This window comes from Lagopus leucura, unplaced genomic scaffold (genome assembly GCF_019238085.1).
Source record: "Lagopus leucura isolate 7727_CA_CO unplaced genomic scaffold, USGS_WTPT01 Super-Scaffold_100009, whole genome shotgun sequence".
Classification (NCBI taxonomy): domain Eukaryota; kingdom Metazoa; phylum Chordata; class Aves; order Galliformes; family Phasianidae; genus Lagopus; species Lagopus leucura.
Genome location: NW_024962266.1, coordinates 9219390 through 9242767, shown reverse-complemented (window position 1 = coordinate 9242767; position 23378 = coordinate 9219390). Strand labels below are relative to the sequence as shown.

The 23378-nt window shown below is 36.7% G+C and overlaps 2 protein-coding genes across 8 annotated transcripts in view; one reads left to right on the top strand and one right to left on the bottom strand.

Annotated features, from left to right (window-relative positions):
* FAM102B (family with sequence similarity 102 member B) lies at positions 1 to 23133 on the top strand. 7 transcript variants are annotated; one of them, XM_042873261.1, is made up of 12 exons: positions 103 to 162; positions 4799 to 4957; positions 9938 to 10058; positions 10624 to 10653; positions 11106 to 11222; positions 12401 to 12447; positions 16279 to 16385; positions 17681 to 17776; positions 18346 to 18529; positions 18619 to 18746; positions 19128 to 19197; positions 20682 to 23133. In XM_042873261.1, exons 3-12 carry the CDS (start codon positions 9987 to 9989, stop codon positions 20722 to 20724), a joined length of 894 nt encoding a protein of 297 aa, XP_042729195.1. In that variant the 5' UTR covers positions 103 to 162; positions 4799 to 4957; positions 9938 to 9986; the 3' UTR covers positions 20725 to 23133. The 7 variants fall into 7 exon arrangements, with proteins under 7 accessions (XP_042729190.1, XP_042729191.1, XP_042729189.1 ...); XM_042873258.1 differs by lacking the exon at positions 103 to 162 and adding an exon at positions 241 to 433; XM_042873256.1 differs by lacking the exon at positions 4799 to 4957 and having other exon boundaries at positions 1 to 162; positions 19131 to 19197.
* Positions 965 to 23378, bottom strand: part of HENMT1 (HEN methyltransferase 1) — a 34959-nt gene continuing 12545 nt past the window's right edge. Inside the window, exons 10-13 of the mRNA XM_042873253.1 lie at positions 14043 to 14162; positions 6220 to 6309; positions 4250 to 4366; positions 965 to 1902 (exon numbers count right to left, since the gene is read on the bottom strand). Of these exons, the coding sequence (XP_042729187.1) occupies positions 4253 to 4366; positions 6220 to 6309; positions 14043 to 14162 (324 nt within the window). The 3' untranslated portion in view covers positions 965 to 1902; positions 4250 to 4252. The remainder of the gene's footprint in view (positions 1903 to 4249; positions 4367 to 6219; positions 6310 to 14042; positions 14163 to 23378) is intronic.

Genomic DNA, 23378 nt, shown 5'->3' with positions numbered 1-23378 from the left:
GGGCTCCCGGCCCATGGCCTTCATGATGATAAAGAAGAAGAAGTTCAAGTTCCGCGTGGAGCTGGAGCTGGACGAGCTCTCTTCCGTGCCGTTCGTTAACGGCATCCTCTTCTGCAAGGTGCGGCTGCTGGACGGCGGCAGCTTCAGCGGGGAGTCCTCCCGGTAGGTGCCGTCCTGGGGCGGCCCCGCAGCCCTTTCTTTGGCTCTCGGAGCCCCGCAAGGGGCGCGGGCGGCGGGTTCCGGGGGTGCGCTGTTAGCGGCGGTGGCTGCGGGGTAAGGTACGGCACTCGTAGACTCGTCGTCGACTCGCTGCTTGTAGTCGTAATGCTTCCAAACAAACGCTAAGGCTCTTAAACGCCGGTGAAAAGGTGGAATGAGTCCTCGAGCAGCTGAGGCCGCTTGTGCTTGAGCCGTGATGTCTTGAGCTGACGAGGTGAGTAAAAGGAGAAGGAATTCCTGCCGCCGGCTCTTAAGTCGGAGCAGTTTGGGTGCCGGCTCTCTGCCTGCCGTTGTATCGATATATAGATACTTGAAAGGAGAGTTAATGTTAACGGGTTCGTGGAGAAGTGCTGTCTTCTTTCTTGCTTGTGTTCGAATCGCATGCTTTACCGGCTGCTCCTGCTTGATGCTGCAGTGAAATTGAGGCAGTAGACGGTTGTCCTTTTTCCTTCTGCGTTGTGCCCCAGCGGTAGATCTGCCGCCTGCCCGAGTGCTGCCCCAGTGAAACAGCCCCGCTCCGGCAGTGCCGGGTAGGGGTGGACTGCGGGCGAAGCAAGGTGTGCTGTGAGCTGCAGGTTCACCCCACGTTTCCCATGGGGACATGGGATGGCCTTCCCGTTACAGTTATTTCTGTTGTGTGGCTAATTATATTACTCTAATGTTATTACAAAGAAGACTAACTGGAAATGTCTCCTGGACTTCTGTGAGGAGACAAAAGTTATTAACAAATATGTAACTACTCAGTTATTCTCTTATTAAAATGTATTCTGCTGTTGTAGAGCTTCCTGAAGTATCGGCTTTTAATTCTGTAAGTGAAAATAAAGAGCACCAGAATAGAACTTTGGCTGAATAACTTGTTATTTAACCATTCTAATACACTAGCATGTGCAATTGGACATTGTTTTCTTCTGTATGGTTGACAGGTAATCAGTTCATTACTGTTCTGTTCTTGTTTTGTGTCTTTTTTTCTCCTCAGTATTCTTCTTGCAACCAACTTCATTATAAGTGATAGATGGATAACCATCGTAAGGTTAGGCCCTGATGTACTTTTACTGTTCTAATGCAGTCTTTGTGGCCTTGAAGTCACTTTCACGGGCTGATGTATTTCCTGGATAGTTTGAGTGCAGCTGATTCCAGGTGGGCCAGTGCGAGTGATGTCAAGGAGGTGAGGCAGAATGTGCCTCCAGAAAGTGTCAGTGGAAGCATGATGAAGCTGGGAGATGTGCTGAAATAGTGCACTGGATTCAAGCTTTGCAGTTCTTCTACCTTCTTCTATGCTGGGGTACAGGTTAAAAATAACAACAGCAGTGAAACATATCAGTGCATCAAAATCCCGGTGAGTGTGTTTGTGCTGGCCTGAAAAAGCTCAACATACGCTCAAAGGAAGGTATAGAATTCCTCTGCAGTGATCCCTCAATGCCAATTAAGGGAGTGCTTTTGCTCTCGGCTTAAGACTAAACTAATGGATTTTCATGGTGGTGATTCAGCAAAGGTCCGAATAAATAAGGAAGAAATTAAATTAACAAGAGTGGCAGCATTTCAAGACTTGTCAGTTAGATGTTTCTTCTTAAAATAGCGGTCATCTTCTATTTGCATGTGTTTCAGTGTAAGGTGGTGATTGTTTTCTGGAAGTAGTCATCTTTGAAGTGTTAGGAAAAGCTTGAAGGACTTGATTGTGTTTTACTGTGAAAACAGCATACAGACTTATCTGAAATGCTGTGTTATACGTGGAAAAACTGACAGTGTCTCCTTAATAGCTTCCAGCAATTTTTGTTATTGAGGACTAGTATTTTTCAGGGAGATGCTGAGAATGAAGTTCATACTGATACAAACCAATGACCCACTGCCCTTGACTTAAAAGCAAACAAAAAACCACTACAGAATCAAACTTGAAGAGCAGCAATATCAACAGGCTATAAACTAGGGTAACATTAGTAGGAAGAAATGCCCTAAGAAGGCTAGCAGCAGTGCAGTCAAGGCCTGTGTGTAGTGAGTTGTCATGCAAGCAGATTCAGGCAGTCTGACTGAGATCTGGATGTTGCTTATGAATGATTAAAAACCCTGATCCTGCAGGCAGTGTCAACTTCCTGGATGCTGAAGTGGGATACAAATAAGACAAACAAGTTTGAGCTACTGGAAAATATTTTGCACGCCTTAAATCTCTACCATCAAGTTACACAGTCCTAGTTCGTATTAATGAGATTCTTTTCTCAGTACAAAAGCTCTTCTGGTTGGTACAGATGTGTGCTTGAAGCGCATTAAAAATCTATGACCAGATAAAAATGGCACATACAGCCCAGGACACAAACTGATTTCCAAAATAAATATCAAAACATGTGAGTTGTTTACAGATGTGATTTTATACATAAATTTTTAAAACCAGTTTGAAAACATTTATTTGAAAGCAGCCTATGTCTATTGTCTGTGAATATTTCCTATAGGTGAAGAAAAACTGTATTACAGTACCAAATGTTTTCAAATAATTCAGTAATTTAAAGTATTTTGATGAGAGGGGGGGAAAAAAAACATTGAATAGGCAAGTAGTAGCAGTGTTTAAAATTGAGGGAAATGATGTAGGAAACTAGGACCCTACAAATCTAAGGCAGATGAATGCATCACAAGCTTTCACTCTACAATATGGAAAACCTTGAAGTAAGTTGTAAAGTGGAATTAGGTTTTATTTGTTTTAAGCTGCCAGTCAGCCATCCAATTTTTCTACTGAACTTTTTAGTATGACTTCAGGATCTTTACAGTAGTTTTTGAGATTTTACAACAAAGCAAATATACAGGGTATATGCCAAGTTATGCTAACAGCCCCCAGTTTTACTAAGAAAACTTACTTAGACCTGGCTTCATATGCAGAAAGGTATCTGTATGCATTTTTATTTTTCCCTTGGCCAGTGGTAATAGATATCTATCTCTGAAACTGGATAATTCTGCGGATTCCCAAATGCCACCTATGTGTACACTGTTCACAAAATCCTGTGTACATAGTGTGTACCATGGAAGAACAATAGATCATCTCAGGGCAGAAATTACACCTGTGAATATTTTAAACAGGAAATACTAGTATTCTAGGGTACACTTTCAATGAGTATTATGTGTGTTTTTTACAGCTAATACAATGCAGACAAATACATTGGAAGCACAGACTGTCTGCAACTGACCTCACTGTAAATACACAAGAAACAGCTGATAAGCCCCAAGAGTAGATCACTGCTTATAGGCTGAGTTGTTCAACCAACAGCAAAAGAGAAGGCTGCATATGAAGGAAACAGTTGAGTTTTCTAAACCAAAGGATCTTGTTTCTTAAGAGGGTGCTTTCAACATTCTACCGTTTAGGCTGAGGCTACAGTAGTTGTAAACCTGGTAGTTAAATTTTCAGTTGGAATTCCACCCCCCCCCCCGCTGTACAAAAGGAGTGAAGGGTTTGTGTGTTGTTAGGCTTGTAGTCTTCAGTTTGGTCAAATTCCCATACGTCAGAATTTTGATTTCTGTTATTTTAAGCTGCTTATGGTTCACTTGTTCTTTTATGATCTGTTCAAAACAATCAGAACTAAGTTGATTATTGTATGTGTGACAAGAATATTGATAGAGATGGGGGGGTGCTGAAAATGAATTTTTTTTTAATCCAGATGTTTTCTCCTGAAGATTCCAGAGAAGTTAGTATATGATAAGCTTTTGAGTTCTGAGAGGTAGTTGCAGAGCTCCTGGGTTACATGTAATTATATTCTTATTTCTGAGATACTAGGTGGAAAAGTAATTTTCTGCTGTAGAATTCAATATCTTCTGGACAATAGGTATTTCTTGTTTCTACTGATGCTTGGCTGCCCCTTTGCCAGCCAACTGTAACTACATTTGCTTTGTGTGGCTGTGGCAAGCACATTTTCTGCCCCAGTAGGCTCTTTAAATTGCTTTCTAATCATTGTTTCTCTTCCTGCTGCTATTGCTTTTGAAAGGGAGAATTTCTCCTGATAGTCACACAGCTTAAACAGCTTCCTAAACAAACATACTTGTTAAAATGACATACCTGTCACATGGGCTGCTGTCCCTCTCTCTCATCTTCCTGCACAACATATGAATTCTGTGTGCAGTCTTCAGACTTAGTAATGAGTTGTGCTATTTTTAATAGTTTTTCAACTGCAACCTGATGGAGAAAATGGAATGAAATAAATTTTCAAAAGCTGTGAGACAAGTTAGTGGTAGGAAAAAGTAATCCTAAGGCCTCAGTAGCAACCAAGAAAATGTTTGTCTGGATGGTATTTTGCATGACAAGTAATGGGTTAAAATACAGGTGAAAATGGCTCATTATTGTGAATCTTCTTACTGTAAGTACTGGTAAGAGATGCAGCAACAGCTAATTTGTCAGGAAAAAGTTTCTGGAAAAAGACATGTGACAAGCATCTGTTAAACAATGGAGTTACAGGTTTTTGTAAGCAACGTGCCCTGTGCTTCACCAATGTTACTGTGTCTTGTACTTTTTCTGCTCTCTGTTGAGGAAGGTCTGTCTCTGCCTTCTTTCTAATTTAATAGAAATAGCTGAAGATGAGAATGACATCATTTTCCATCTTTTCTTTAGGTTGTAAAAATGAAGCTCTTCCAACTTCTCCTCCTGGTTCATCCCTATTGTTCCTCATCTTCCACTCTCTGGTCTTGCTACAGTGTCTTTTACTGGGGAGACCCAAAGCAGGAGTCAGTGCTATAGATACAGCCTCACAAATGTTCAATGGAGGGAATGGTAACTTCTTTTAAACTGCTGGCTACAGTCTTATTAATACAGTTTGCCCTCTACTGTACTAATTCCTGTTTAGATCTCTACATTTGCTTTTAACCAGCAATTTTTTGTAAGTAAAAAATAGCCTAAAGCAGCTCTATTTTCATATTACAATCAGTTTGTACATATTTTATCAGGAATACCTGTCATGAGTACTATTACTTAGATTTAACCTAATTATTATGTGTAAAAATGTGAAATGGAAGATGATTCCTGTCTTAATGTTGCATATACTAACTGCTGCATGCTGTACTGTAGACAGCAGAGCTTCGCGGGTTTGCGTAGTGCTGAAATTTGTGAAAAACTGAAGGAAACATTGAAGCTCTGCTTGTAAATGACTGGTTTTGTGTTTTTGCAAAGCTTAGGAAAAATGTTTTTGTTGGAGGGAATGCATCTTGCATGACTCAGGCATGGATGAAACCATGTTGAAGTCAACTGTCTTTAAAAACAAGAAATAGATGAAGTTCTGTATAAGCTGATTACTACAGTGTATTCTTCAGACATGCTGCTCTCAGCTCTAACTTAAAGAAGACTTAATTTAGCATTCTGTTTATTTAGTAACTTACAAATAAGTATAGATTTTTGAGACATTATATCCAGCTACAAATGAGCAAAAATGTTCTGTTATTCAAAGATAATGAGGCTAGAACTGGTGCATATACAATTGGGTATAAGTTATTAGGTTCTGTTTGAGGGAACAATCAATGTGGGAGAAGGGGTGAATTTAGATTATTTGAGGAGGAACCAGAGTGAGGAAAAAAGTAAACTAGGTAATGGGACAGAAAGGGCCACTCACTAGTGCTCTTCAGTGCTTATCTGGTTGTGCCATGTTCTTATCAGTGCAGCCTATACTACCTTCACATTAAACTTTTTTCTAATTCATTTTCTTGGGTGATAGGCTCTGTTGGTGCGTGTGTGTGTATAGGGGGAGGACGGGAATCTCAGCAACAGCAACTGAAGTCAGACTGTTCAAACAGAAGGGAATGAAATCATTGACTGGTTTAAGTTGGAAGGGACCTCAAAGATCATCTAGTTCAACCCCCTGCCATGAGCAGGGTTACCAGCTACCAGATGAGGATGCCCAGAGCCTCATCTAATCTGGCCTTGAACACCTCCAAGGATGGGGCATCCGGTTTGTCAGAACAGCCTATAAATGAGGCCAATGGTGCCATCTGTATCTCTGTCTGACCTGTGAGACTGACTGTGTATAGATGTGGTGTGATTACCTGGAATGTATCTTCAGCATCACTACTGGTTGGACCTGAGAGGACCATGGAGCGCTGCAGCAGCCCTGATCCAGCATTATGGATTTTCCCCTGAAAGAGGCAAACAAAACTTAGATAATTCTGGAAAAGCTGTTCCCACTCCAAGTTAACTCATCTAGAGGCATTTTATTTATTCTGTTTCAGACTGCCAATGCCCAGTCTCTAAAGTTCTTGAAAATCCTCAGAAAACTCTTGTAAAAAAAATTACCAGCTTTAAAAACAGCAGTAATAATCCTGTTTTCCTTGTGGAGTGAAAAAAGCTTTTTTTTTTTTTTTTTTTTTTTTTTTGAAGTACTTATAGGAGGCTTTAGGTAACTCATGTTTTTTTTACTGAAGCTGTAGAACGTCTAAACAAGCACTGTTTTCCTTGATATAAAGAAAACTATCTACCTGATTGATTCCAGGAGTATTTTTTAAAATATTGATATAAATTTTGTCTAATATAAAGCTTAAATGGCATCTTGAAGTTGTAAAGAAATGCTTCCAATTTCTTGTTTCCTTTTTCCTAACTGCAAAGCAACTGTGCTAGACAAACTGTCTTTTTAACATGATGGTCTGCACGTGGCTAAATTTTCTAATCAGCTGTCTAGAATAACTAAAACAAAAACCTGAATAAACAAGTTTCTAATTAACTAAACACAGTATTTTTGCCTTTAAGGAGTTCTGACTTAATTTCTAAGCTTCTCCTGATTCAATTTCTCCATTTAGGAAGAAGTAATTTTTCACAGGATGCTTAAGATCTTTACAAGTAATTTATGTTTGCATTAGCAGGCATTAGATGAAATAAGCCATTATTAACATGTCATATCCATAAGGGAATAAATTAGGACAATAAGCCAATTGGGCTAGGGTTTGTTGCTTCTTGTATGTTTTTCATGTTGATTTTTTTCTCATCTGTGGATCTGAAGAGAAAAGCACGACTTTTATTCTGTTGTTTTAAAATGCAGTTGTACAGCACATAAAGTACGTACAGGAAGGGACTTGTCGACAGCAAGTCTAATAGGAATTTAGTCAGTGTGGAATTGTACCTTGAAAGAAAACCCACAGTTTGTTCAGCTGACGGTTAACTTGCATTGATTCCAAAGTATGGTCTATCTTAAATATCTGCCTATATTGCATTATCCTTGGCTAGATCTTACTAATAGTGTTTGCTCCTGTATTGCATGGAAGTGCTACAGCTAGTACATATTTGACTGTATCTTAGTAACCAAGATGCATTTCGATTCATAAAACAACTGTTTCTGCTTTGCACGTGGTAAAGTGACTATGAGGCTCATAGGAAACTGACTCATAACGGAAAGCTTTCTCCAGCGTGCCCCATAACATAGGCACAGTCACCAAGAAGTTATCTGAGTTCACTTCCATAGTAACCAATCAATGCAACTTGATTTTCTGAAGGTCCCTGCACGTGAACTAAGAATCTCAGAAGCTTAAGTAGTAAAATTGTCAATATTTAGCTTGTTTCCTTTCAGTCTAAGGGGAATTAACTGCTGTTCTTTTTTCTTATGCCAAAATTACCTTCCTTAAAACGTTACTTTTTTTTCTATCATGAAATTGAAGGGACAGCTCAGTGATTTTGTTTTTGTTTTTTTTCCCCTTCTTTCTGCAGATTGTATATAAATCTTTCAATTATCTTGCTCTTTAAAACCATGTGCCTGTGAAAGTAACTGATTGCATTTTTGGGGGGCTGTTCTTGATTTTGATTTAATTTTCACAAGAGTTTTAGCATAGTATCTTTATGTTGAGGCATTTTCATAGTAACTTTTACTTGTTTTTAAGAGAACTTTAAAATAGAATTATCCTGTTTAATATTTGTAACATTATTTGCCTGAAGAAACCCTGACCTGTGACATGACTAGATGGAGAAATACTTCAGATGTTGCCTGTATCCTGAAGTATAGTGCTTCTGTGCTCTTTTTCTTACTTGGCCAATGAGATGTGTATGTATAAGTATTGGTAGTATGCTGAAGTAAATTTAAGATCCTTCTAAGGTTTTAAGTACACTGTTAGATTTATCAAGCAGTTACTACTTGTTTATCTTACAGCATAAGCAACATACAAATATGCAGACACCAGATACCATGCACTTGCAGTGTTGTGCTTGACAGTGGACATTTAGCTATTTTTTTTAATCTGAGAGATAGCAACTGTCACCTAAATGCTACAATAACTATTAAAGCCTTCTCTGTATAACAGAACTTAACAGTTATCCAGTGTCCCTTGAATCATTTTATTGTACTCAGCTCCTTGGCTTAAGCCTGTTTCCAGTGCAGTACGTAGATATGTATAATTTACCTTTCCTGATTTTTGATTCTGTTCTGGGTCTAACTAACTGTCAGACTGGCAGGTTTTTTGTTTGTTTGTTTTTTTCTTAATTTAAAGCACAGAAAGGTTTACAGTAGAAAACGCGAAGGATAAAAGGTAGATTGTGGTGTACAGAGCCTTTTCCTCTTAGGTCACATGCTTGAATGTGACTCAGTGTTGTATCATCAGAATCCGTTAGTCTGCTGCAGTAATTAAACTGACTCATTTCAGGCAGGCTAGTTTATTCCAACCTTAGTAAGTCATTGTGCACATAAGCACCGTAGCTGGCAGCTTCACCAGCACAGCAAGTTTGAGCCTTGTGATTTGTCCTTTCTCCATCGGTGATAAACTCTGACTCCAACTTAGGTAGAACCACAGAGTTCTACCTGCACTAAAGGTGTCAGGCTAGATCTTCCAATAATTAGGTGTTGTAGGAAGTTAATACAAAATAGCATTATCTGCATTACAAAAATGGAGGAGAAGGAAAAGGGCCAAATACTGCTTTTACATGTGAAGATTTGAGTAACTGGAGTGATAGAAGGTATTGTAGATGCTCTGCAGTTCCAAGTTCTGAGTTCAGAAATGTGAGACTAGAAGAGAGATCACTGAGCCTTTACAGATCACAGAGTCTTTATGTCCTGCTATTGACAAACAAGCCAACCATGTCTTCAAATACCTTAAGATTCCTTTGCTCCTATGTCAGTTATTTGAAGGCTGTTCTACTAAACTGTGTTTCAGACCTTGTGATTTTCAGCTTTAATGTGTGGTTATGCTTGGTTATTTGGCTTAAGAAGTCCTTTGGTGTCTGCACTGTTTGAATAACTTAGCAGGTTTTTTATTATGATTTTTCCTCATAAAATACAGGGGTTTTCTATCCTTTAGTATTCATTTTAGAATCTGTTCATCTTCAACTTCAGTTTCCCTCATGGAAAAATGTGTTCCATTGGCAGTTAACATAGCTGAAAGCATCCTACATTTCGTCTTTTGCAAAGCTACATCATTTTGCTGAGCTGTAATCCTGCAAAGAACAAATCCATTCAGATTAGGTACATTTCCAGTACATGGCTGAGGTTCCTTTATGCTCCAAGTGCATGACTTTGTATAAGGTTATTTTACATTATCTCCTTTGAACTGGTCCAGGCCTCAAATTTAATTAGTTTTGCTTATATGATGCTTCTTTTCTCTATACTGAAACACTACTACCAGTCTTGCTACACAGAGAAGCATGAAGGATGGTTACTTCAGGCTTTGGAGCGGACTTCAGTGCGCACTTCACAAACAGCAGAAGCAGTACTTGTTCTTAAGCTGTCCTGTTGTGTGTTATGGTCCTGAATGCATACACAACTGTTATTAAACATATCTTTCCTATATGCAGGGAGGTGGTGCAGGCAAACTGTGTCCGCTGGAAGAAAAAATTCATATTTATGTGTAAAATCAGTGCCAGTGCCACAACAGGGATTCTGGATACTTGTATCTGCAGAGTGTCTGTGCGGAAGGTAAGTAGTGTTTCTTCTTCCCCCATTCTTTCTTCACTTGTTTTGATTGTAATTTTAAGAAGCTGATAAATGTAATGAAGTTCATTTTAGCTGCAACTATGTCAGGTATTCGACTTGCGTAGTAATTTATTGCTTTGTCTTGACTAAGTTATGGAAATTAGTTATTAAACGTATATTGAAAAGAACAGTCAGTCATTCCAGCAGGGCAGCAGAGTAATTGCTCATCAGTCTCTATAAAGGTAGCTCTTGATGGATCCTTCTGGCAAGCACCAGTAAACTTAGAAGGCTTGAACTATGTCAAATGTGAGAATTTAGAATGAAGCACTTCCTGGACCTGGAGCTAGACTTTACAGAAGGAAAATGCTAGTCTGTTGTCAGGTACTCTCTTCACAGCACCAAGATGCTGGCAGGCACTGAGAACATTATTAATAAATGACCACAGTATAGTCTAGCAAATGTGTGGTGAGATATATTAAGACTAATATTTGCTTTTCTTAAGTCAGTATTTTTAGTGGTTGGCTTGCATAATTATTAGTGTTTCTTGTTTCTTTTTTTTTGTTCCTAGGAGTTAAAAGGAGGAAAGGCATATGCAAAGGTAAATTCAGATATTAAATTTAGCTTATGGATTGTCTTTTATTTCTTCTAATTTTAAGTAATTCTTGAATAGTACTGTAATACCTGTGATTTCCATAAGTGTACTGTGGCAACAGTTGTCTGAACTCTTGATGAGCGTGTTTAATACTTATTTTATCATCAGAATTTTTTCTTTCAATTATTTTGAAAGGGTTGATGAAAGTAAACCCTTTTTCATATATTTCTTTCAAAAGAAGGTGTCAAATTCTCCTTTCTCTTATTTTGACACTGTCATAGGTAAAAGAAGATCTATGTAGAATTCGATGCTCAGCTTTTCAACGTTTTGTCTTGTGCCTCTCCCTTTAATAGACATCATCTTAACTGCAAGAAACTATTGTTGAAACTACTGTGCATGTAGAAAGTGCTTTCGTTTAGTAGTATGCATTCTACTAACTTTCATTTTTTCTTTAACAGCTGGGCTTTGCAGATCTAAATCTAGCAGAGTTTGCTGGATCAGGAAATACCACTCGTCGCTGTTTATTAGAAGGTTATGATACCAAAAATACAAGACAAGATAACTCCATTCTCAAAGTAATTTGTTTTTTTTTTTTTCCACAATTAAACTAATAAAGCAGAAAGGATGTGTTATGTTTAAACATGAAATGAAGTTTTGAAAAGTATACCTGCTGAACCTCTTCCTAGAGGGAAAATTAGTTGAAGTGAAAACATAAGCCTCATTTAGATAGTATCATTAAAATCCATATAGTCAGCAATGGAATTGGTCCTACTCTTGGATATAGAGCTAGATAGCTGTAAAACAAAAGCTTTCAAATGGTATTCCTACTCTAACAGCAGTGGAAAAATAGAATAGTGAAGTATAATGGAAACACTAAATACATCTGAGTGTGGGAATTACATCTTTAACACTGGACAACTTCCTGTGCAGGTCTCCAAGTGAATTTTAATTGTCTTATGTGTAAGCCAGCTTTAACACCTCCATGAATCCTGTAACCTAGCCTTTTATTTTGGGTAGTAGGAAATATAATAATTGCCAAGAATTGTTGAAACTCACCCTGCTTGTCTCTCTTTTTAGTTTATGGAGAATGAGAAATGAAGTAAGATGCATAGAGCTCATTACAGAAGGTTGCAAGTAAATTTAAAAAAAAAAAAAAAAAAACTTGTCCTGCTAAGACACTAGAATTTATTTCTATTAGTATACCATTCATGCATGCACTTTCTGGTGTCTTAAATATACTCTGAATTTTAATTGATGGTTTTGACCCAGCCAACAAGCCTTCTCAGTGTATTGCTGTTCTATGGTATTATTCACCTTTTGTGGTTTTACTTTATCTGTGATGTTTGCACAGATAGTTCTAGTGTGCTGGCAGTTTGCTAAACACTGTTAGCAAACAACATACTTTAGCATCCACTGTTTTAAACAAAAATCTTTTTGCTCATGAATCTTCTAGTTTCAAGGGAAAAATAAGGAGACATGAATTCTCTCTTAACTAGTAATGGTTTTAAGATAATTATTTATCAGCCTGTCTTTGACAGAATTTTTAAAATGTAATTCTGTTTTTTTCAAATGCTGCTTTGTTGTGTGTACTCACAGTACATATGTAAATATGCTTATGCAAAAAAAAAGCATTCAGTTGCATGTGTGATGCTATTTTCCTGAAATGTAGTATTCGTGGCAAATACAATTTAGTATGACAATATACCACAGATTATTTTTTTTTTCTTATAGTCTTTCTCTTCTTCATGTGTAGGTGTTGATCAACATGCAGCTAATGTCTGGAGACCCATGTTTTAAAATGTAAGTTTTTAATAATTTGTGTTGGATAATGTTTTAGTCAAGCTTAAGTGGCTCAGTTCACATTTGAAATTACATTTCTGCTTTGCATATATGAATTTCTTCAGTTTGACAACACTTAAATAAAAACAAAACTGTGATGGTAGCTGAGTAATGGTTAACATAAAAAACAGTAGTGGAAGTATCACAGTTCTCCTTGCTGTTAAATACTTGGCACATTTTCAAGCAAGGACACTAGCCTGCACACCTCCAATGACTAAAAAAAAAAAGGCACATAAAGGAAGCTGTTCATATAGCAGGCATATATAAAAATAGATCTGACTAATGCTTGCTTGAAGAATCTGCTGCTACAGGTTTTGATTGCTAATTGAATAAGGCTTAAATAAAACTACTTGAGTGCATGAAGAGTTAATTCAAGACAAAGCACATCAAGATTTTTAGTTAGCAAAGATATTTTTTATTATATATGACAGGAGATAGCAATTTTGTCTATATCATTTATAAAAGAAGTTGTATTTGACTTGTCACAAGTTACTTGAGGGAGGGGTGACTAAAATCCATTCGTTCACAAATAAATTCCTTAAATCCTATTCTAACTCTATTCCTTTTAATTCTGTTCACTTCATTGATTACTTCATTACTCTACTGAAACTAGCAGGCATGGAATCAAAACAAGAGGACATGTTTCTTCCAACACCATGCAGTCAAGTGGAACTTCCTCCTATTACATGTTGTGAATAATAAAACTAAGCTCCTGAAAGATTTATGAAAAAATCTTGAATGAAATAATTTTGTGAGCTCTTGGGTATAAAATACATGAAGCTCATAATGTTTGTAAGCTAGAGTTGAGCTGTTGGAGTAATTTTCAGGCGATAATAACATTCTGTGTGTCCCTGTTATTTCAGCATCTGCTATTTGCTGCTGACAGAAACAGTATGCAAAGCTACATAACACTATGTTCTGAGACAACATGCTTGGCTCCTTCTGCTCTCTATCAAAAAAAAAAGTCTCATCTAGTTAGTATTAGATAACATGAAAAGAAAAAAATGTCTTAATGAAAAGGAAAACCATTTAGAAGCATTTGCTAGCTTCATACTTGCTATGTCGGTCTCATCTTTCTTGGTAGGTTCTCAGATTTTGTTTACACTTTGAAAGCCTGGATCAAAAATATCTCCCAAAGCTCAAGCTAGTGCTTACTAACATTCTGCACTGAAATAGTTTTACATCAATAAGAATTACTGCTTGCTCAAAATACTGTTATCAACTGAATTCAGACTCATGTTTTATCAAATGAATATAGGTAATCAATGTTCCTGTCTATAATCCAAGAATGGGATATCTGCAGGTTTATTTTGGAGTAATAAATATATACTGAAGTGTTCCTTAAAAAACACAACAGTATCTTTGTTTAAAGAATTTAGATGAAGCTGTAACTCCAGGAAAAGCAGCACTGCACTCTTAACTCTAAGGTCTAATATGCAAGAGCATAGTAACTAGTAGGTTTTAACTGTTTTAAGTTCTTGTGTACTTAAGACAGATAAGACTTGTTTTCTGTAACCAGTACAGGCTTTGCATTACTGTCACAGAAGTATCCTTACCATTGTTTCTGAGGGCATCTGAGAATAGAGCTTGTACCAGATTAGCTCAGGTTGTTCACTGTAGGAACTCTTCAGTCCAGCTGCACCACTTAAAAGTCCTGTCTCTTCTCCTTGTCCAATCTTACAAAAAGCAGAGTAGAACAGTGTGAAATCTCATCCTGTGCTTACAGAACAAACAGTAAGATGGTACTTTCTAAATCTCTTCTGTCAAGCAAAGCTTTTCCATTTTCCTGGTTACTGAGTATTTCTTGATTTCTTTGAGTCAGACCTATTAAAAATATTCTCACTGGTACTGATAAACAAACAGTTTCTCAGCCAATTAACTTTTATTGTCTATACTAATAAAATAATGTCTTTCTGTTCAGGTAGCCAAGTAGCTGAACTTAACAACTAAATAGTTTTCTGGTTCCTTAGTAAAAACTCTGTGGCTGAAGGCTGAAATTATTCAGACTCGGTATTTTCTTCCAAACTGATGATATACCATTTCCCAGAACATAAACTTTCAACATAAACAGTACAAATAATTTATCTAATCCAGATGTTCTTTGTAGAAGGAATAAATGACCACCAAAAACAGTTGCACAATCCGAAATCAGCTACATATTTTAAGAAGTCAAGATGGCTTCACATCTGACCTGGGGTGATATCCCTGAAAGCATTCAATTCTTGCTTTGAAAGGTATGTAGGTTGTCTGAAAGTAATGCCTCCTATTTATTTATGTGACAACGACAACATTAAGAAAAAACACATTATTATAGCAAATACACCACCATTAGCTATGCATTTCTATGAGCAGTGAACGCAACACTGCATGTTGCACTCATAAAAATCTGCATGGCCATCCAGAACATGGCTTGTCTTTCAGGTTGCTGTTGGCACTGCAGAAGCACACTGTCTACCCATGTCATTGTTCTCACGTCCACACTTTGGTCTCTGTAAAGGTTCAGCAAGTGTCAGTGAGTGTCATTTTTTCTCTATGGAAGAATTCAGTGACACACCTTTGCTGCTTATGCACTTTCATGTCAGATGCCGTTCTGTCAGACTGCCCATCTGCTGCCACCTGTCACACAGCAACAAAATGTAATGGAATATTGGTGAAGAGCTTCAACCTCTGCTACCATACTGCCAACATTTGCCTCTCACATCATGCACCAACATAACAGAATAGAAGGCATTACTTTCAGATCAGCCCTTGTATGTTAGACATTCAAGTCACATAGGCATTTTATGTCCTGAAGTGCTTTTTCTGCCTTTCTGTCTTAATTTCAAACTTAACGTGACAGGGGACGTTACTGTACATAGAGACAGTGGCTGATTTATTAAATATCAAACATAAAAATGTTAACAAATTCCATTTGTATGCAGAACAAGGGTCTGATCCCAAGGTCAAAATAACAAAGCATTGCAAAACATGGAGATGATATCATGAAATGTACTTCAGTTGTGTTTGACTACTTGCATGAGCAGATACTTTAACTGTCATTTTCTAACACTACGAGGTTTATTCTTCTTAATAAGTATCTCTTTAGGTTTTGGTATACACTGAAATAAGCACTTCAGCTCTATGAAGAACTTTTTTAGTACTACACCAAATTTAAATAATATGGTGCACAATGTTTTTTTTCTAATTTGCAAGAGGTAGAAGTTAGAGGAAAATACATGAGGATAGGAACAGAAGGCCCTCTGATAGGAGGGCGAGGGCAATCACCCTGGAATCTCCTCATGTACTGCAACAGAAATGAAACAAAGCCAACAATATACTGCACTGCACGAGCCAAGTAGGCAAACTGTAGTTATGTGGCAGGTTTTTTTTTTTCTTTTTAATTTACCATCTTACCATGTATTTCATAAAGTACTGAGTTACATCCAATTCTTAGCATGTATATAATCCTTTGATTTGTACACTATAACAATGAACAAAGCCTTCAAAAAGGCTAAACACATCACTCAATGAATCAAGAAGAAAGAAAAGCCTTTCCAAGGATCCTCAGATCTGAAGGACTGAGCAGATGGATGCTTTAAAAATGTCCTGAAACACAGTAGCTAAAGCATTTTTTTTTCCTTTTCTTTTTGTTTTGAACAGGCGCTAGACAGCATGTTCCCAGAAAAAGGTTACAAGACAGCTAGCATGAAGCACAGTATGAGAAAAAATGAAAAAATATATATATCTGTGCTGATCAGTTTAGAGGAATCACAGCAAAAGTACAGCAAATTCTAACCACTTTTCTTCTTACAGGCCTCCTTCCACAGCTACGTCTATAGCAATTGCGGGAGAGTCAGAATCTCTGCATGAAGATAGAAAAGGCAGAGAAGACTTAAAAGTAGTACATCTAGGTGTAGCAGGTATAAAATTATGTTCTTAAGTTCTTAATTATTTTATAACTGGCTTTAGAGCTTCAAGAACATACCTATGGATTACTTGTAATCTTAAAGGGATGTTGACTGGTGGCTCACAAAGGGTCCCTTTTGACTTTGTTTGCTGAGACATACTTTCCTAAATAACAGCAGTGGAATGTCTTTTTTTAATTTATGTACCAGTTTATTTAGTGGAAAGTCTGAAAGGAAACGGGCTTGATGGGCTGCCTTTTTAATATTTAAAATCTTTCACTTTCTATGTCACACATATCTTGATTTGCTTTGGATTTATATCTCAACAGAATATTTAACTTGGCCCTTGGCTTCAATTTATGAATCATGGTTTTAGGGATACGCATATCCCTTAAATTTTCAGTTGGTAAAGTTCTGAGTATTTTGTAAAATACTCAAGTAGCTATTCTGAAACAATCTATGCATGTAAACAATAAGAAAAAATACTTCATTATGAGTTGTTTTTTGTTGGTTTTTTTTTTTAACAAGCTTCAGGCTCTTAGTAATTTTCACCTTAAAAATTGTTTAATTTGTCTTAACCACAGTTGTTTTATGTAATTTTTACCACAAAACACCTCGTACATGATTCTATTGGGAGAAGCAGGGTAATTTTTTTTTAAGTGTTTACAGTGTAGATAAATCAAACTATTGTATGGTAACTGATAAGTCACAGCCTAAACCACTGATTGAGCACCTGAGGAAAGGCAATTTACCAACGTGACCAGAAAGGGTGAAGCTTGGCTACACCCCTCTTAGACCTCATTTAAGGGCTGACTGCCACTGGGGAAGGCTTTCTGGAGATCTCTCTTTGGTGAAGGTTTCCCCTATCAACCTGGAATTCTCTGATATGGGTGAACAATTTTTTTTCCCTTCCTTTATAGCATCTTTCTATTGTGCCAATCCTTCCATCATCTCATCTCTCTTGTAATACCTTTCCCATCATACTGATTTGTCTAATTGCTACAGTTATACTTAGAAAGCTACTCAGTGCTACTCTCAATTTTTGAGAGGAGAACCATGTCATATTTTATGTATATATGTGTATATGTATATATATCTATAAATGTTTTTGGTTTTTTTTTTTTTTTTTAAGGGAATGTATATTCTTTAACATGCACAGTATTTTTGTAGCAATTAGACCTTTGAAGAGATTCATAAAACATCAAATCCCTAATCTCTAGGAAACCTGACATGTGAGTCTGTTCAAGATTATAGGCGAAGTAATGATGAAGCTGCCTTTGGCAGCGTTACCTGACTAGCATGTTTTGCAGATGTATCATCAAAGAGTGCCTCAGTTCCTGACGTAATTGGTGCATGTGGACATTCCAGAACATCAAGCTATGCAAGTCAGCAGTCAAAACTGTCAGGTAACTGTGAAGTAATTCTTTATGAATTGTTTACAGATTGTTGTTTTTTATTAACTTCCATAATTGTGTACTGTAGAAAGTAAGTATAATTCTATGCTTTAAAAAAGAATTGTATGAACTTGAAACGTTTTCCTGGGAGTTTCAGGTGTGAGGAGTTTGAGGAAGGCAACATTTTCTTTCTTATACATGTAATACTTTGTCTGTTCAGACGTAAGGTAAGTTCTTCCCTGAGCTTTGTCACTCCAGTTAACACAACTGATAGACTTTTTGCATTTTGCATGTATAAAAGCAAATAGTTTATCAGCGGAGATGGGCTTACTTCCAAAAGATTAAGGGGAAGTAATGACCAGGTAATTGTTAGGAAATCAGAGTTAGTTAAAACAAAAAGAAAACAGCACGTGCTAGAGTACAAAAACTGAAGTGAACTGATGTATGCAAGTGTTTGCAAGACTCTTCAAATTTCTTTCCAGGGGGACAAAACACAAGCTCTGTTTTCAGGATGGTAAAAGATGATTGATGATTATGGCAGCTAACAACATACCTCATCTAGCTCCACTGTGTTTCCCCAGCAGGATACAGCACATGTCACTCTAGATCAGCCAGTCTGTCTGAACTCTGTCACAGGAGAAACACCTCAGTGGGTAGCACCTCAACAGGAATTGGAAGTATTCTAGAACCCTGTAAAGAGACTGAGCCAAAAGTAACTAACACTGATACATCTACTAAAGATACATCATCAGAAAAACTGTGCAGGTATGCTCAATTTGAAAGCCTTATCTAGCAGAACCAAAACATAATTTATACATCACGTGTAAGATCTCTAAACATAATTATTTTTACAGACATCCTGTAAAGCAAGACTCTGTGGAATCACAGTTGAAGAGGGTTGATGCTACCAGAGTTGATGCTGACGATATAGTTGAAAAAATACTCCAGAGTCAAGACTTCAGTTTAGACTCAAGTGCAGAAGGTACAGAGATAAATAAGGAAGCTTAAGGAAAGTAAATGCACATTACAGGCCTGAAAACAACTCTTTTCATAGTGCCTGCAGTGTATATAGATTACTGTATCATCAGCTTGATCCTGTCACCCAGTAATTGGAAAGACTCTTCCCAGTGTAACCAGAGTTGCATAATTCTAGTAATTTTCCCAGGTAATCACTTTTTAATCTTAAAAATATACAAGCAGGTACAAATTCATAGGGAAGTTAGTTCTCCAACCTATAACCTGTCAAATTTGATTCTTTACTTAAAACGCATTCGTCTGAAAGTATCAGTTAGAAAACCGGTAAATCTTAGATGACTTAATTTTTGAAAGGAAGCTAACATACATTTATACTGTTGCTTTCTAGAAGAAGGTTTAAGATTATTTGTGGGTCCTGGTGGAAGCACTTCTTTTGGAAGTCATCATCTACCTAACAGGTATGTAGCCTCGATGACTGATCCATGGGTCACACTAAACAGAAATGCGTCTTATGTGGTAGTCATTCTGTACACATATTATTGATCTTTTCGTCTTCTTTATTGTTCAAAGGTATCAAAAGAACTTGCTTGTCATGTTTTAAACCAGAAGACAAAGGTTTCTCCTAAAATCAAACTGATATGCCAAGTAAAAGCATTACTTCTGGAGGTCCTGAAGACTTAGTTCCAAAGTTTTCAGATATGAGTAATATTTAGGTATAGACACAGGAAACAGGCACCAGTTTGAAATCTTAGCTCTAGAGATTTACTATAGTACTCTCTGAAACTGGAGTCTTGTGTTTTATACATCCACCTTCACAGCATCAAACATTTCTCTTCCTAATAGCAAGCCTAATTTTGTTTCCTTCAGTTTTGCTCACAGCTCTTTTTGTTTTCACAAGTTACACTCTTCCTGTTTCAACAGTTTTTCCTTCTTTAAGCTGTCTGTAGCTCTAAACTCTGTCCTTCGATAATCTGTTTGACATTTTTTTTCATGTAGTTGTCTTAGAACCAGAGACTTTCTTCTCTAAAATCTCTTCAAAGATTCTGGTATATACTTTGTATTAGTTAGAGTCTTCTCAGACTAGAACGCATTAAAAACAGGTAACAAGGTGTTCTAACGTAATGATTCTGCAGCTCAGTGTAACTCTAAGATTCTTCTATAATCTCATGGAAGTAGCATAGCATGCATTTTTCTTCAGTAATTTCAGTAAGCACTTCCAGAGTGCACTGATAATGTGCTGAAAGTTATAAAATGAATGTATTTAACACAAGCAAAAAATACTGATGGTTAGAAGACAATTATTGGTTTATTTACAAACTGGGCACATTGATTTTTAAACAGGAGAACATGTATGGTTACATGGCACAGTGCTGTAGTATACAGAATTCTGTCCTAATTCAGTTACCGGGCAGTTTGCTACGTAAAACTACCCACTATGCTATCATGTTGATGAGGTACGGAGACAAAGGTACATAAATGTGCATTTACGCTTCAGCAGGAACAAAAGACTGAAGAGTTTTTTCTTTTAACAGACCTAGCACTTGATTTTTAAGAGCTGTACCTATTTGTGTGTTTGTGTGTGTGTATTGTGTATACACAGACAATTATTTCTATGTTTGCAGTGGGTGGAGGCAGTATCCAAAAAATAAAATTTAAGGAAGTTAAATATAGAGGCCTAACAATAACTTTTGGCAGGTCTCTAATATTATTTATCATTCTTTGTTTTCTACAGTATTACATAAAACACTTTAATGCATTAAACGGGAAGTTATTCAGTAGTATGGTAACAAGGGCATGTTTTCTGCCCTTCAGATTTAGCTGTTTTAGTACAAGCTGCTTGGTTTTGCTTGTTTTCATGCAGTACATTGTTTTGTTATTCATCTGTGATACTGTAAATTCAATTTTAACTGAAATTGATTTAACTTCTTCCAAACATTTTCAGAGTAGGATCTGGAGCATATGAACAGGTGGTGATAAAACGCTAGGCTAGAATGACTTGACCAGAAGAGGAAAACACAGAACTCTAGCAGCAACATTCTAATTCACGTTTCTTCAACTGCAAGAGTTGTGAAAGCCAAGAGGAACTTTGTATGAACTTGTTTTGGAAAAAGTATTGGAATGTCTTTTGGTCAGAGAGCTGTATCTTCTATGATATCAAGGCAATGTCTAGATGTCTACATGTTGTGCAAGTACTTGGACTGTTTTTATAAGCTGTACCTGATGTTAAAGTGAATTACTTTTAAGTTGTTCCATAAATTTTTGGAAGCATGACTAAATGGGTCCTGTTTCAATGTTTTACATAGCAGGTCACATGTAGATATGTGCCCTTCAGCTTCTTTTCTAAAGAAACTTCAAGAAGTCATAAATGAGCCCATAGAAACAAATTAAGACTCAATTTGGTCCTACCTTATGAAAGCCTTGGAAAAGCCACCTCTTTCTATCAAGTCAAAGCTACTATCATGTGAAGGTTATGGCTTCCCTAGAGCTCTGCTTTAAACAGGCAAAAATCTTTTCTGAAAAGTACTGAATATAACTTCATTTTAAGGATGAAGAGTGGAGGTGAAACTCACATGCGTTAAAAAAAGACTCCATAGATGTGTATCATTAGCCAGTAATAGGCTGTGTTAATTGTAATTGATATTTAGATGCTTACACGTATGAAATGCACTATAGGAGTGACAAAGCAAGTAGGATATATCAAAATACCAATGCACAGCAGTTATTATCAAGAATGCTGGTTGTTTCCCTTCGGATTGTTAAGGACGGAGTTCAGAAGCCCCTTACACAGAAACTTGCTTCTGTGCACAAGCCTAGAGATTCAGTGGAATGGTACCATTTACAAACCTCATCAGTAGTTTCATCAAACTATCAACCACTTTAAACTTTTTATTGTAGCTTAACCCTCCTCAGTGTTTTTCTAGTGTTAGAAGGTGCCTTGAGGGGATAGGGAAGGTACAGAGATATTAAACTATTTGCTAAGCAATTCAAGATTTAAAACTACTACCAGTATAACTTATTAAGATAAGCACTTTATTGTAGAGGTATGCTACGCTCTTAAAAAGAATTTCTGTGCAACAGATTTGCCTTTTCATGTTGAACACTTATTCCGTCACTATCTGTCCACTGTTACATTAAGGACAATGGACTCTACTTACGTTTGTGCAGATGGCGATTTGCCTGCCAGATGAGAAAGATGAATGAAGAAAGAAAATTATGAACAATTTTGTTAAGAATTTTGAAAGAATCCATATTCCCAAAAGTGTAGTTCTGATGACAGGTTGGGCTTGGATCTGCTGTATTTTTAATTGCTGACTTGCATTTTGTTATGACTGATTGTATTATTAATCAATAATTATTAAAAAATAAGCGATACAAATAGCATGACCATTTTTAGAAAGCTCTGAATGCTTTAAATTCATCTCAAACTCAAGTTTGACATCCTTCTGAAGTATATGTAGGCCTTATTTAATTGGTTTAATTAGGGAAAATCAGACTTTGTTTTCCATAAATACACTGTGGTTATCAAACTCACTTGGTTTTAAGGAAGTTTTGGAGTTCGAAGTGTGAGTAGTGTTACTGAATAAGATGAATTAATTATTTCTCTATTATGGTACTTCAACATATTTCCTGCTGTAAACTATAATCTAAACATTTCTATGGGTAAAAAGAATTAATGCAAATATATTCTAGCTGCTGTAAGTGTGATATTATCTAAAATTTCATTGGAGAAATGGATAAACAGACAATACCTAATTGCAAGTATACTGTCTCTCAGAGCCTGATAGTTTCCTAATTTATACCCCCCCCCAAAAAAAGCAGCCACAACCTACTGCAAGCCAGAAGATGCATGGAAATTGCATTATGTTGCTTTCAGTACTTGTAAACACTGCTATGCTTTTTTGACCAATCTAGTAGAACCATTAATAATTTCCTAGTTTACTAGGAAAATTAGGCACAGCTAGAAGAAATGTAAAAACGCTGTATAGCTACCTATGTAATTGTGAAAGGGAATTTCCATAGCCCAGATTTGTTTTCTATGTTAAAATCCATAGCTAACTGTCATAGATAAGCTATTTGTGTACTAGAAACCCATTTATTTTCTTCCCTGGAGAGACTTTTATAAATAGGAGAAAGTTTTACATGGAAATTGAGCTTTAAATAAAGCTGTGTGTTCTGCATTTTTTTGTTCATCTTCAAGCTACAATTCTTAACCAAGTAATTCTTGAATTGTGCATATTTTAAATAGAACACAACCTTAATACTTTACCTATTTTCTTTTTTGTAAACTATGCTGTAAGAACATTGGACACTCATGTTGTGAACTGTTTGGAATATGTTTTCTAGCTGTATTTAATGCCAATGTCTCAGACATACAATAAATGATATCAAAATAATACATATTCTTTGCAATATGGTTCTTAAAAAAAAAAACTACTAAAAGGAAAGGAGCTCATGAATTAAAATAAGGCTGCACCACTGTTGCATGTAATATATGAAGAAAAAAATATAGTATTAGGAGAAACAATTTTCTTTCTGAAGGGAAAAAAGAAAAAAAGATATGAAACACCAGAACTGTGATGCTATCAGTGAACACACAGGTATATTTTGTGGACCTTCTGATATGGACAAACAACAGAGG

What these genes read in the sequence shown, in the direction of transcription:
- FAM102B (XM_042873255.1), top strand. Translation starts at nt 14, where the DNA reads ATGGCCTTCATGATGATAAAGAAGAAGAAGTTCAAGTTCCGCGTGGAG. An exon ending in AAGATAACTCCATTCTCAAA is followed by an intron (nt 11,223 to 12,400) that starts GTAATTTGTTTT and finishes CTTCATGTGTAG; the next exon opens with GTGTTGATCAACATGCAGCT. An exon ending in AGTACATCTAGGTGTAGCAG is followed by an intron (nt 16,386 to 17,680) that starts GTATAAAATTAT and finishes CATGTTTTGCAG; the next exon opens with ATGTATCATCAAAGAGTGCC.